The 14,864-nt window shown below is 40.5% G+C and overlaps 1 protein-coding gene across 1 annotated transcript in view; it reads right to left on the bottom strand.

Moving 5' to 3' along the window:
• Positions 1–2,898: 2,898 nt before the first annotated feature.
• Positions 2,899–14,864, bottom strand: part of ABLIM2 (actin binding LIM protein family member 2) — a 117,651-nt gene continuing 105,685 nt past the window's right edge. The window contains exon 22 of the mRNA XM_059817401.1: positions 2,899–3,292. Within this exon, the coding sequence (XP_059673384.1) occupies positions 3,179–3,292 (114 nt within the window). The 3' untranslated portion in view covers positions 2,899–3,178. The remainder of the gene's footprint in view (positions 3,293–14,864) is intronic.

The raw sequence follows: 14,864 nt of genomic DNA, 5'->3' as shown, positions 1-14,864 counted from the left end.
AAGGACACACAAGAGTTCTTGTTCATCTAACGTCAGCAAAGGTTTTGTGTATGGAAGCCAAAATTCCTTTTTGGTTTTGGCTGGTAGTAGGAACGTAAGTTGATAAACTGACTGTCTTCTAAAACATTTTTGCGTGTTTGGCATCGAATACACGCCTGTTTGGTGAATAGTATAATGAACACAAAGAATTACTGTGTTAAGGCATTTTGTGAGAACTGTGCAATTCAAAGTACTGTCCTGATGGCTTGAAAGTGATTTGGCAACATGGTCTAGGAACTGCCAATGGTTGCAAGACTGGTATTCCACCAACTTGGTAAAATCTGGCTTATTATTTTCATTTGCAGACTGTAGGCATAGAATTAACTTCATCTAAGATTAGATAGCTTGCAATGTATAATTCTGCAGTTGGATTAGCTTTCTTTATATTCGTGGACAGAAATATGATAGGTGCAAATCATGTAACTAGTTTTGAACATTAAGATGTGATTGAAGTGCTTTTTTTCTCTTCACTGTCCATAAAAGGGAGCACAGAATGACACGCTGACTTGTAAGGAAATATAAATAGATGATGGGGTACCACTCCTAGGTATAGTTGTGTGTTGTGATAAGAACTGATGCTCATGAGCTAAAACATCTACATGGGGCTATGTAAAACAAGAGTTGTATCTGATTGAGCTCAGGTAGGACAAGGATCTTCAGGAGACACTTTTAAGGCAGTTGATATTATAACAGACTAACTGGCTCAAAACAGCATAAATGGGTCAAACAGAGCTCACGCACTCTCACTGTCCTCACTTGTCATCAGCTATATAGCTGCATAATACAGTACAGCAGCATGGAGCTGTTGATCATGTGTTGCTTAGTAATGCACATTTTCCTTGCAGCATAGATTGAATCCTACACCGGTACAATAGCTGCTGTGGGTAAGCAATTTTCAAATTATTTGTGAAGATCCACATTGAACCTGATCTGCACCGGTAAATGGATTGCTTTGATCAACCTGCATTTTTTTTACTCATGGAGAAGATGCCTGTAATCAATCTGATGTCCCAGGAAGGTGCAGATGAGAAAAGCGATCTTCACCAATGTCAAACTTACTCATCATCGTTCTCCAAGCAACTGCTCTCCTGGATTTAGATCTTCATAGTACCAATGGACCTTGCTGATCACATTTTAGATTGGCCCATTTCAGTGCGCTGCATATGTAGGCAAAATGTAACAAGCTATTCTGAGGTTGAAGAGCATTATGGATCCAGCCTACAGGTGATCAGGAGCTCTCAGTTAAGACTGGCTAACGGTTCTGTACACTGAGGATCACCAGCGAAGCAGCTTTTGCTTGGTGAGATGTGCCAGTTGCTAGATAGATTGTTTAAATCATGATGAACTTTACAGTAACTTGACATTCAGAGGTACACTTAATGCTCTCTTCAGTGAGCAAAACTAATGCAAATTACATATTATTTACATTAATATCATGGGAAGACCCTATCCAGAGCAGCAGTGCAATCTAAAAATTATACACACGTTAGCAAAGTCATTCAGTTATGTCTTTGTTTTAATGACTTTTTTAAACATTTGTATCATCAGACAAAACATTTAGGTCATGAGAAAATATTTATTTCCAACAGCATGGATTTTGAAAGTTAGTTGGAAGAAGGCATGTTCAATGCTATGGTTTTCCCAATGCTGGGTCAGTTGAAACAGTGTGTTGTAGTGCATGTATTAACCAGTTACTTTAAGGAAATGCAAAAAGACATAGTGAAGTAGGAAGTGAGTACAAACATTCAAGGCAGTAAAAATGCAGAATACTGACACATGGCTGAAAAATGTACTTTTTGTAATGCTCTTTTAGTATCACACAAAACTAGCAACTCACTTTAAAACATTCTTTGTCAGCAACCATACTTCTGACCATATGAAATTATTAAATTTAATACAGTCTTTCAGCTGGAAGAGATATTAAGGTCTAACGCTCATATCAAATGCTTAGGTTTTGTTAGCTTTGCTTGTTATTTAAGATAGTTTCAAGGTACTGCACCAGTATCACATAGGGTTTTTTTTCAAATTGATTTGTATAGAAACATGCAAATAGTAATGCATGAGGGTTTTATATATTTGATTATAATTGGATGTATTATTGATAGAGCACACCAAGCTTTTTTTGTTACATTTTATGCTGAACTGTTCCATTTCTACACCTACCAACTGCCATCACAGTTCTCATGGCTTACTGTGTAAAGCCAGAGAGTGGATAAAGTAAGAATGTCTTTACTTAGGACATGTATTAATGAAAATAATTCTTTTATAGATAGATATATCTATCTACATATAATTAAGATTACATGGTATTTTTATCAGCATGAAATGTAAAAAAAAAGTTCTCCAAACACCCCAAACTAGTAGGAAAACACAGTTAACTGGCACAATACACTCTTAAACCAGTTTTGTATAAGGCTACAGTTTTCCTGATGAATGGGACTAAATTTTTACGTAGGTCTGTATACATTTTAGTCATTATAACTGTTTTATGTTGCAATATATTCTTAATAAAATAAAAACTCTTGTGTTGTAATTAAAGATAGCTAGTTACCTTCTAGACAAATACGACCTTTTAGAGAGTAGGCTGTGTCTAAAGTATAAGAAGTAGAATTAAGGTGCTTCCATATTTTTGCTTTCATTCTTAAAAAGTACCACACATAAACAATTGCAATAACTGCTTGCGGACATGCTTTTCTTTGGCTTTTACCATATCTTTAATAGCATGTGATCCCCCACTGGAGAATTTTATATTCATTACTTACTTGATTTTGTAAAAATTGTGTTGTAAAACTTAATGGAACAAAATGTTGGATGCATTTCCTTTGTCACAGCTACACTTTTTCTCTTCCTTTCATAATTTCCATTTGCATCAAGCAATAACTGCAAGCAACAATAAATTTAAAGCTAGATTTTTTGCACATTGTAAACTGGGTAGGACCAGGAGTTACTGACAAAACCATCTGGTCATGCAAGATTAGCAAATTCTCTGTGTTCCAACACGTTGCCATCTAATCTGTCCTGTTTCCCCCGACACATACTAACACAATGAAGCTGGACAATGGTTCAACAGCAAGTGCATGTGATACTTCTGGCAAGACTATATTTGTTTTGATTAAGCACATATTTTATCCGGGAGGGGCTAGAAAAGCAGGGCCTTTTTCTTCAGGTCATTCCGCTTCCAAAGTGCCAGACGATCAAATTCCTCAATGCTCATTTTGAAGACTTCCTGGAACTCTTCAGGGGACAAATGCCTCTTGAAAATGAAAATACAAAAGGTATCATTAAGTTCTTCTGTGCACAGAAATGTTTCTGCCCTTCCTAAGTTTTAAAACACACCACAAAATAATGCATTAGGATTTGCATTTAAATGCCCAAATTGGTTCTGGAAAAGACTGCATCAAAACCAAAAGAGCTCAGAGTAGCTGGGAAATGAAATTACTGATGGCAGTAGTGACTTCTGAAAAAAAAAGAAATCTTTTCACTATAGTTCCAACTGAGTAGAAGCTGTGGTCTTCGGGAAGAAGATGTGTTTATACATGGTGCTTGATGACAGAGCACGCTGAGACAAATTTAAGCTGTTCCAGGACTTTAAAGAGATTGATAACAATGTAATTTCAGCATTGGATTTGTTTTGCCTTGATCTTTAATGAGAGTGGTGGACGCCACACTGGTCCACTAATAGCAGCCTTGTAACAAAGGAGAGAGCACACTGCTAAAGTCTTAAATCCAAAATATGCTTATCCATGGGGACAAGCTCATATCAGAAGTCCAAGTTGGATAAAGTGGTTTTTTTTTTAAATGCCAAGAACTAGGCTTCTATTTGATGTTTTCATGATTCAATATTAAAAAAAAGAGACAGAGAAAACGGGGAGAATACCAACATAAAGAATTAGAAGGAGGTAAGATAACAATTGCCTAACAATTATTAGTATACACACAGAAAAGGCAGAAGAGAGAAATGTGTGAATTAGAAATTAATATCATGTAAAATTCTTCTGATAATTGTGGACTAACTCTTGCTCAAGCATTTCAGTACTATCAGTTATGGTTCTCTGTTTCTGATGTGTTAAGCACACACCGTCTAAAAGGGACAGATTCAGTGCAATAAGAAGTACAAATTGCAATTTTTAAACGTGGACTCTCCTCTTCCACAAAGATTTCCTTGAAACCCGGGACCAGCCCTTCAATCTAACTCTCTTGTCCCCAACCAAGCTTTTGACTTGAAGTTCCCAAGGTGCAGCTCTCCTTCCCAGCACACCCCAGCAGCCCTGTCCTGAGCACCTTGGTGCCTGCTGGAGCACCACCTGCATCCAGAAACGAGGTCCCCCAAAGCTGCTAAGTAGAGGAAGTGCTTGGACATGCCTCACACAGCAGAATCAGGCTCATCACACATTAGACGACTGCATTATTTCAAGGGAAGGGTATTGGCCTTTTCCTTTCATCTCACTGCCTCCTGGTTGTAGGACTTCCCAGAAGGTGAGAAACCTGGGTTCAATGTCCTCGTCACTTGGAGGAGGTTCAAAACTGCCATTTAGTCCACGTCACTCATTCCCGAGACGCACGCCAGTAAGCCAGCCAGGAGGGCAGTTTTAAAGGAGATACAGTCCTCATGAATGTGAATAAGGCTGCCTCCAAATGCTGAGTGCAAGATGCTGACAGTAGAGGGGAAGGGGAACCACTGGGTCCTTTCGACTATGGTTTTTACTGGTAGTTCAAATAGGCCAAGGTTGTCTACCATTTGAACTGGGTCCCAGCATTGTCTGGAAGAGCGCTTGCTGCTATTAGCCAAAATTGTGGCACAGAGCATGCTAACATGCCCTGGTAATCCCATGATGGTTTACCTGACCAGGATGGACACAGCCCCACTGGCCTACCTTACAAAGCTATTTTTTGGAGAAATTGAAAGCAAAATTTTACTTTCCTCTTATTAACAATGCGTTTATCTTTGTAAAGGAAATTACTGAAGGAAAATTAATGAAATTGTTTATAAGAAATCACTACATTTAATTACCCTGAATGGTCATTATGGGCCCTTGTGGTTTCTTAAAAAAGGACAGCCTTGGTTTTCTTCCCTTGAGATTCCACATATTCAGAACAAGAGTGACTAAGAGTTTGGAACTGAGCCTTCATTTTTCATTTGACCAATGATAGCAACCCACCATAAGCACTATGCATAGCACGGAACAAACACGCCATGCATATTTGGCAGAGGAGATCCTTTTTTCGCATGGAAATGAGCAACATCTGACAATGTATTTTAGAAACAATCTCTCACTGACAGAATTTAATTCTACTGGGTTTGGAAAGAAAAAGTAACTTCTCCCTGCATTGACTTTTTTTCTCCATTCCTTCCTGGTAATGCAGTGGACAAATGTGAGCAAGCTTAACTTCAGCAATTTCTCACAGCAAGGAACATGTCTGTAAGTTGTGGGATTGGAAAAGAAGTCTGGATGAGCAAAGTGTACTGTACTTTGTTTTATCTTGCTTTCTAGATTGTGGATAAGACTTGAGATGTCCCCTCACTCAGGAGAAAGCAGTGACAAACTGTAGTTCATACTCAAAGAGAAAATCAGAAAGCCGATACCCTGCAGGTAAACCCACTTTGCCAATCATCCAAAACCATAGGAAATGCAAAACTTTAAAAGGATTGTTTTCACCATTTTTTTTCTTGAGGTAAACGACACTATTTCTTCCTAGAAACTGCTGTGGTCTCATCAGATCTGTTTCACTACAGAAGGTCAATGGAGGGAGAGACAGCAAGCCCTACGTCAGGCCTCAGGCCTCTTCTGCAGGGTGTCGAACACTCGCTGCACTTCACCTCCCGAGGAAGCCTGCCACCAATCCCAGTACAAGCTCTGCAATTCCACCCCTCCTCTCCAAGGCCGTACTCTGCCATTTGCCATTTTGCTTTGCCCTCAGGCTTAGCGAGCTTTCAGTCCGCATGCATCTATCCAAGCCAGTATGAATTAGATGTGCGCTCTGCTCTGCTTGTATCCAGATGACATCACCTTCGTTCCTTGCATGTACTCATTTTCTAATTACACCGAAGTTTTGGTTTCCACCAGCACCATTTTTTTTTCCTCACAGCAGTTCTCAGTTGGTGCTGCCTGGTCCAAAAGCAGTTGAGAGTTTCCAGCCCAGGGATGCAGTAGCAGAGATTGAGATGGGGAAAGCACGAGCTCACTTATTTCCACTTCAATTCCCCTAGGCAGTTTCTTTGCTATTAATTCTCCTCCACATACTGTCCCTCATCTCAAGGACTAACAACCAGACTGCAATATTAGCAAAGATTCTTACTCCATCAATGCATTACCCACATGCAAAATTAATTCTAGTAGAAGGGAACATGTTCCCTTCGGTCTGAACCCTCCCTGAGGACACCAGTATGTGCCCAGTGTAGCATAATTCCCACCATTTTCCCTGCATCTCAGAAACTTTCACCATCCCTTTCTTAAGCATCATGGGCTCTAGCTTTGGGACCGACCCTAGAAGCAGCAATGATTACAGTTCTGTCTGCAAATTTTGGAATAAACCTTGATCCCAGAAAGATGTCATCAAACTGGCAAAGCTTCAGATAAAAGCAACAAAAGTAATCATGGGTTGCAGAGTTTGATTTATGAGGAAAGACTAAAAGGCCTAAGTATGTATAAGCTTAGCCAAATGATGACTAAGGGAAAATATGGTAAATGTCTACAAGTATTTGAAGGGTCTAAACAGCATGGGAATAGGCCAATGTGGGAAGTTTATGTTCATACTTTTCTTTGTATGTGTGATATTAAATTTTGTCTGCACTATTGTTTCCTAAACCTTATAGCTTTAAGACCTAGAGCTCTTCCCAAACAAAGGCAGGGAAAATGCACCACTAAGAAATCTTAGACTGATTTATCTTTCTTCTCAGCAATTTGAATATTAATTTGTCTTAACTGAAGCATTACCTTGTCTCATTAGTCAAACAAAAGAAGGGAAATTGAAAATTATATGTAGGGAATAGGGAGGATATTCATCTTGAGGTACAAGAGAAGATGTATGTGTACAGCTATGCTTTACAAGGCCAAGAACATGATTTCTTTTTTTTTTTTTTTAGGATTGAATCAGCTTAAAATATCCAGCTATGTTAATAGTGCATCATTGGGCCATTAAAGGAATAGCCAAGCTTATTAGCAAAAGTAACATTCATTCCTTTTTTTTACTAGTGTTGGCCTTGTTTACATAGGAAGTCTGGGTGTTTTACAGTGTGCTAGTAACCGATTCTTAATTCCCCTTGTGACAGTTTGGCCACATTCAGGCAGCTTAACTCAATCTACTTTTCTGCTCCGCATCAATGGCAGAGCTGGGCACGTTGCAGATGCTGAGGAGAGTACAGAGGACCAGATTAAGATCCCCTTCTGCCCACACTCTGAACTGACCGTATTTAAGCGAGCTCAGTTTGGAAGCTGTATAGTGACGTTAACGTGATGCTACCTGAAAACCTTGCTAAAAGGCAAACAGTTTAAAGATGGTTCTTCACTAAAAAGACTGCTATACTGGAGCTCACAGCATCAGAACATCAGCATTTTGGATATATTTAAGTGTGAAATTGCCACACTAGAAAGGACTACCGCATCATATTGTTTCGATAAAAATGTATTACTCTGAGGCTTGTAAAGTCAATAGTGCTCAGTCTTTTTTTCTGGATAGCATTTTGTGTCAGCTTGCATGGGAAATCAGAAAAAGACAGTGAGACTCAAGTTCAGTAAAGTGCTGAGGATCCACCAGATGTGTCCATGGGTCACAGCAGTGGCTTTGGATGGAAGAGGAGAGTTGTGTCTCCAGAAGCACAATCTCTCACCTGCACTCACAGCATTTTGGATTAGAGATACAGGATCACAACCTTGGGATCCCACTTTGGGAAGCCTGAAGGTGGCCTGCAGCTTGGGAACCGAATGCTGTTGCTGTAATACCTCAGCTGGATGTTACCTATAGGGCACAACACTGTGTAAAGAAGGGTCACCACCTCTTGCTGTAATTCTGTAGCTAGCTCTCCTAAAACATACAAATGTACAACAGAAGAATTAAAATGTAAATGTTTCTTATTAAGATATATGGAACTAAGCAAGGGCTGAGCTAAACCTCTCTACTGTAATGGAAATCCTCATGCTCTACAAAACATGATCATTAACATGAGCGGTACAGATATGCGCTCATTTTTGAGTCTCTCAGTACAAAATTAATTAATTGCACATTCAAATACTTGCCCCACAGTGTTATCTCAGAAAGAAGTGATGTTTTTTGCTGTAAATTAATGAGGCTTGTCTCTATTTTTCTGTGGCCTGCTAAAAAGCCACTAATCATTCTAAATAGAGTTATCATGTTTATTTAATTCAATGAGTTTTCTTTTCTCTGAGAATACTTGTGCTTTTAATGACATTCAGAGATCTTCAAAACTAATACTTAGGAACATGGCATTAGTGTGAGTAAGTCACAGGAAGGGAAAATTGCAATTAACCTACAGCTGTACAGCAGTAAGCTGTGACCAGGTCATGCTGCACAAGCATGTTTATTCTGTGTCAGTAATTAGGAGAGTGTCCTCATGTGAAAACCTGCTGATATAGGAAATTCAGAGGATATCATGCTTCCTCATGAGTCAATATTGAACCAATGAACCAACACAGTGAATGGCAGGAGGTGATGAGTTGAAGACTAGAAAAATCAAAGTCCTAATTCCTAGAGGTCATTTAAAACCTCAGGTTTGTTTATCTTTTGCTTTTTGTTACGTTATGTTCATAGGAAATGACAGCTGAGCATTACATTGCCTTTGCTTGAATCCATAGTGTATCTTTCAGCTAGTCTCTCCCTGAAGCACTACTGTGCACTCTATTTTATAGAGTGTAATTTTAAGTAGTTGTCCACTTCAGTTCATTTTTGTTCAGAGTCCCTGTCACACTTCCAACCTCTGATCCATAAAATCCGGATGTAAAAGGTACAGGATCTTTTCCAGAGTCTTCAAAATGCAAAAAAGTCAAAACTAAACCGGGATTTACTGGGAAAGGTTTATCCACAGGTAAACGAGCATTCATGCAAATAACCAGAACTTAGCTCTTGAGGGTAGTTAGTGCAGAGGCTTTGCTGGTGGGACATTGTCTTTTCCTCTATTCATTAGGATGTTAGAAGTATCTCAACTGCATACTTTTGGAACAATAATAACCTCCTCCCTTTTCCAGTTTTTCTTGTCTCCGTTCCCCCCCCCCCCCCCCCCCCCCAGTTCCCTTCTCCTGTGCCTCTCGAAGTTAGCCCAAATATTACTTTCGGAAGCCCAATCATAATTTTCAGGGAAATTTTCTCTTTTGTCTACTGAATTTTGAATCCTCATTTTGCTTTCACAAGGTTTGCACTCTTCCCCTTCTTTCTGTTGTACTGCTGGGGCTCAGCAGGCTTTTCAGAGGTTTCTTCTAAGCCTAGTGCATGGCTAATTACAAAGCTGTAATTAGCCATGTGCCACGTTCCCAAGGGAGTACTGAATGCTATGCTCATCTACAAAGTAATTAAGTTTCACGCTCAATAAATATTTCAAACTATTAAGTAATTACTTGATGGGGAGGGAAAGTTAAGAAACAGCATGAGTTGCCACCTAATGAACTTCAAAAGGTATCAAAAGATAACTAGAGCAACTTCGCTGATCAGGGGATGAGGCAGTAGGTGCTGCAATTGTGGTTACGCTAGATGAGGGCACTTAGTCACAACACCGAACAGCACTTGTGCAACCGAGCCGTGGCAGGAGGTGTAGAGCCCCCTCTCTCCTCTGCTTCTACATAGCAATGTGGGTCCCCAAAAAGGCTCCCAGGAAAAGCAGTGCAACAGAAGCAGCGAGGAAAGGAGTCTGAAACCCCTCCCCGTGACGATGTCACCCCAAGCATCTACACAAGGCTCCTGGATCTGTGGATATATCTTGTTTAGTATCTCAGGGTATCATGAAACTTCACAGAGAAGCTGCATTCCACTCAGCACTACTACTGTGGGGTACTTACAATCCAACCTCTTGTGAAATATCACAAGACACACACAAAATATTCTGTAGTAGCATTGTACATTCAATATTTTCCCCAGCTGAGTCATCCATAAATATGCAAGAAGCTGAAAAGAGAAAAGTCTTTCTCTCAGGGATAGCGATATATTACCTACAGAGCGGTACACATAGAACATCTCTGAGGATAACCTGTGCCATCATTCTGCCATTCAACCAAATGAGCTTTTTCCTACTGAGGCTGACATAAATAATTGTCTTTGGCAGACTGCTGATAAAAATATTATATAATTAAGAAAAGAAATCATAAATAAAACTATGAATTCATAATGAGTTATGAAAATATGCAGAAGATTTTGAGTTTCAAAAATTTCATTTGATTTAGGTACAAAACACCTTATTCTTAAAGCAGATTTTCCAGTTTCCCTTGGTTTGGGCTTTAGTGCCCCTGCAATATGAATGCTCCACATCTAATCTCTGTTCACTCTCACAGCATTTCCACTCTGATAGGAATTAGCTTTCATACATATTCCATCATTTCTAATGCATATTTTCATTTTATAATGGCTCTTTTCATAAGGGCTTTGAAAACTGATATAGACATCTAGCACTGATCACAACACAAGCATATGCCTAGAGTAAGAAACATCACACAAACATTTTTCAAGTTAAACTGTGTGAAGTTCCACTGAAGCCAGTGCCCTGCACTTCTTCACTCCAGGTTACGAGCTTCATCGTGAAGTGAGCCCATAACCTCAAATCCAGCCCCAAACTACAAACTGCACTTCCCCATGTTAAACCACAGAGCATTCCAGTTGTGCTCTGATTTTCCCCATCTGAGCTCCAGAGGAGGTGGGACACGCAACATTACTTGTATGAATGACATCGAGGACCTGGGGCTGTTATAAATTCAGGCTCAATTACTGGAAACCAGTCCTAAAATGGTTGCAGCCCAAATGGCTAGAACCCAGGGTGACTGCTGAAGAAAAAATAGTGGAAAAAATGTCATCCCTAAAACAAATCCAGACAAGCAGTCTCAGGAGGAAAAGTGTGTTTGAATTAGTGAGAGTGCTCTGTTCAAACAAGACCGCACCCATGTTTAAATCTCTCACTTCTGTTTACAAGAGAACAAGGTGGCAGATGAAGGTTTGCTACTTGACATTCCAGAATATTTTTTTCCTTAGCAATTGTTTCAGTGTATCCTTGTTAAACAAAGAATGAACAGGCTCAAACAAAAGTGGAATAGTTTACTTTCTACTGTATTTGACAGGCATGAATGAATAATGCTTTTAACTCTCTGACATTCAAAAGAAAAGGCTAAAGAAACTAAGATACATTAAGATAAGAAAATCAAATGAAAACACTAAAAGATGGTTTCCAAATGGAAGACTCTAACTATGTTGGCTTTCAAAACTACCAGCCTGTGACCACAAAAGAAATCTTATACTCTGTGATAAAAGCAACCTCAGGACAAAAAAAAAAATATCTATGCAGCTGGGCACGAACCATCAATTTGGATGTGCAAGCACTGAATCACATTGCTATGACTGAGTAACAGGCAAACAATACCCAATCTAAGATAAAAGTATCAAGTGCTTGCTTTCAGGAGCCCAGGGCCTAAATCGTAAAAGGTATTCAAGTACATAAAAGAAGGATGAAGATTTTCAAAAGGGTCCATAAGCCCAACTTCCTTTGGAAAAAAACCCAGGCCATGTGGAACACCACTGGGAAACCAGCAGGCAAGGAATGTGCTACTGTGTACCACTCAAAGGTGATGTCTTAGTCCCTGGAAACTCAGGACTTAAGTTGTCCAAAATAGGGAAGTTTGCTCCAGGACACTTATATTTAAGCCCCTGCATAATAAAATGATCCTTTTGATAAAATGTTCCAAGATAGACCAAATTATTTTTCAAATGCTATTGCAGCAAGAGCACCAAATAATCCTATCTTGGAATTATATTATGTAAAGGCTTTGTCTTCACAGAATACACCAACCTAAGCAAATTAGGGATTTACGGAGGTCTTCAAAGCAGGGCCAACTTTAAAATTAGACCACATCCTCCAAGGCCATGTCCAGCTGAGTTTTGCATGCCTCCAGGGATGAAGACTCCACAGCCTCTTGGGCAACCTGTTCCAGTGCACCATCCTCCCAGTGAGGAACTTGTCCCTTACATCTAATTGTAATTTCCCTTCCTGCAACTTGTGACTGTCGCCTCTTGGCCTTCCAGTGCCTACTTCCGAGAAGGGTATGTTTTCCTTCATCACCCCTTTACTGCAAAGGTGCGCTGCCGACACGTGTTCAGCTTGTTTTCCATCCGGACCCCCAGGTCCTTTTCTGCAGAGCTGTTCCCCCCATCTTGTGCTGTTGAATGGCATTATTCTGTCACAAGTGCAGGAATCTGGATTTACCTTTGTTGCACGTCATGAGGTCCCTGTCAACCTATTCCTCTAGCCTGGCCAGGTCGCCCTGAACGGAGGCTCTGCTCACCAGAGCATCAACTGCTGTCCCCCCCAGTCTGTGTCATCTGCAGACGTGGTGAGGGTGCAATTCCCCGTCTTCACCCAGATTGTATAATCCAATCCTGTCGCACTGCCTTGTTGTTCTGCAACATTATCTGAATTAACTTGTTCTTCACCATTTCCCCTTAGAATAGCTCACGGGAATGCTGTTCTGTTCCTCAGACGTTAGAATAAACAGCCCTGTCGTAGAGAGAAACTTCTAAAAAAATTCCTGAGCCAAATCCTTATCTAGTGTAAATTCCTTGCATTTCTTATCAGCTCATACTAAACGAAGATCCAGGCTACTCATTCAAAAGCCAGAGTGCCAGTAACATATTTAAAAATTTGCAGGTCGTTTATTATAACTAGTTCTCAATACTGCATGAATTAGTTCACTGTTGGCATAAACATATCCTCGAAGAGCACAAAGAACTGAGCTACTTCTGCCTCACTGCTGAGTTAGAACAAGCAAACAAAAACATGCCGGGTGTTTCTATGCTTAGATACATGTGCTTTGGAAGAAAGAATTCGTATTATTTGAATGCATTTATTACCAGCTGAGCCTTCCTAATCTCTAGATACCTCTTGGGCTTAGAAAAATAGGCATTTTTACAAGAAAATATTTTAAAAAATCCTTAAAATAAATTTCTTACACAACAGCGTAATCTAAAAAATACTCACAATGGGAGCAAAGTTAGGAAAACACTACCACCCATTAAAACCCCACCCTCCTGCAGTCCTTGACCATTAGCTGAGGCCTTCGTTGAAGCCTCCCTTAACTTGACCCAGGGAGATAATACCATTTACTTGAGTTCATTTTTCATGACAGGAACACTCAGTATAGGAGACTTCCCTTGGAAGAGGGAATCAGAGACAAACATCAGTGCCTCTTCCATGACATCTCTGCCGGATCGTTCAAAGTTCACAACAAACTTGCACAAACAGGAACCCACTTCAAGTCAAATTGCAAGAAAGCTGTTAAATAAATCTAGTTCATGCAGATTTAGTCACCTTATTGCTCCTAAGTAGACCAGGAAATCAGAAACATCACATGTGAGATATTCCAATCACACTGGACAGGGTAAGACCACTTTCAGGTCAACTGATGGTTGATATAAAAGACAACGGTTCTAGGTCTCCTTTCACTGACACCACCTGTACCCTGTCCACAGCGATCACACCCAGGAGCTTGTTCTGATTTGCAGCAGCGAGAGCAATGTGAGGCTTAGCAGTGCTGTCACCTTCACCAGGGTAGGCACAATCCAGCCCTTTCACGAGTGACACTGGCTGTGCAGGATGAAAACAGAGCATCAGCTGGCAACCCATTCTGCTCGGAGAGAGCACTTGCCTCCTACAGATCCATGAGCATCGCATCATACACTCTAGCAAATGTGAAATGGAGCTCAAGAAAAGGTGAAATCTAAGCTTAGCACCTGCTTCCAGTATTCCCAGGGTTGCCCCCAAAAGCTTGAAGATACCAATGTATGCTAAGAGGGTCCTCTACTAACAGATGGTGTGCCTGTGTGTGTGTCTGTGCGTCTAATCCTGGTCTGTTCCTGTGCAAACCTATAAACCCATGTAGTCTTGGGCTCCCTGAGTCCCAGGTCTTGCCCAAGCCTGAAATCTACTGAATGCACAAGTCAGCAACGGTTACAACCTTCCACTTCTTCTGCCAGAAGAGGAAATAATGATAAACTGCTTTTCTACGCAAAGTTACTTATTTCCAGCAATTCTGTAATGCAGAAGGAAGGGACGGGGAGAAGGGGAAGAGGCCGGCAGGGAAGGCAACAGTTTGTGCCTGTCACTCAACTCTGCATATGGTTTGAATGTGTAGATGAGCTGCTGCCTCCGGTTTTCCAGTAGTTATAATCCTATTAAAACGCTGCTAATTTAATTGTTTAAAAAACTACTGATCCCTAATAAATGTAAGATGGTCTACAAAGGAGTCCTTCCTGCAGTCACACATGTTTAACATAGTGCAGCGATCAGCAGGATCAGCCTGGTCCCCTTATCGCTTTCCTGGTGCAGGTTTGAAGCAGGTCTTGTTTATTGTTCTTTTTGCAACCTCTGTGAGATCTTTGAAGTGGTCGGGCTCCGTGAGCCGTCAGGCACTGGGCTGCACCTGGGGCGAGGCAGACTGAGCAACTCCAGTGTTAAACAAACAGCGATCCCAGCTGAGGACAGTGAATGGGTTATGGATAATGGCAGCTGGGACAGGCATGATCCATCCAAAGCAAACTATATGTTGCCTTAAAAAAGCAATTTGGAGCTGCATTTGCTATTCAGACCAGTCTGATGTGTTTAAACAAAGACTCTATTCTTTAAT

Source organism: Gavia stellata, chromosome 5 (assembly GCF_030936135.1).
Source record: "Gavia stellata isolate bGavSte3 chromosome 5, bGavSte3.hap2, whole genome shotgun sequence".
NCBI lineage: Eukaryota > Metazoa > Chordata > Aves > Gaviiformes > Gaviidae > Gavia > Gavia stellata.
This window is presented reverse-complemented; position numbering and strand designations above follow the sequence as displayed.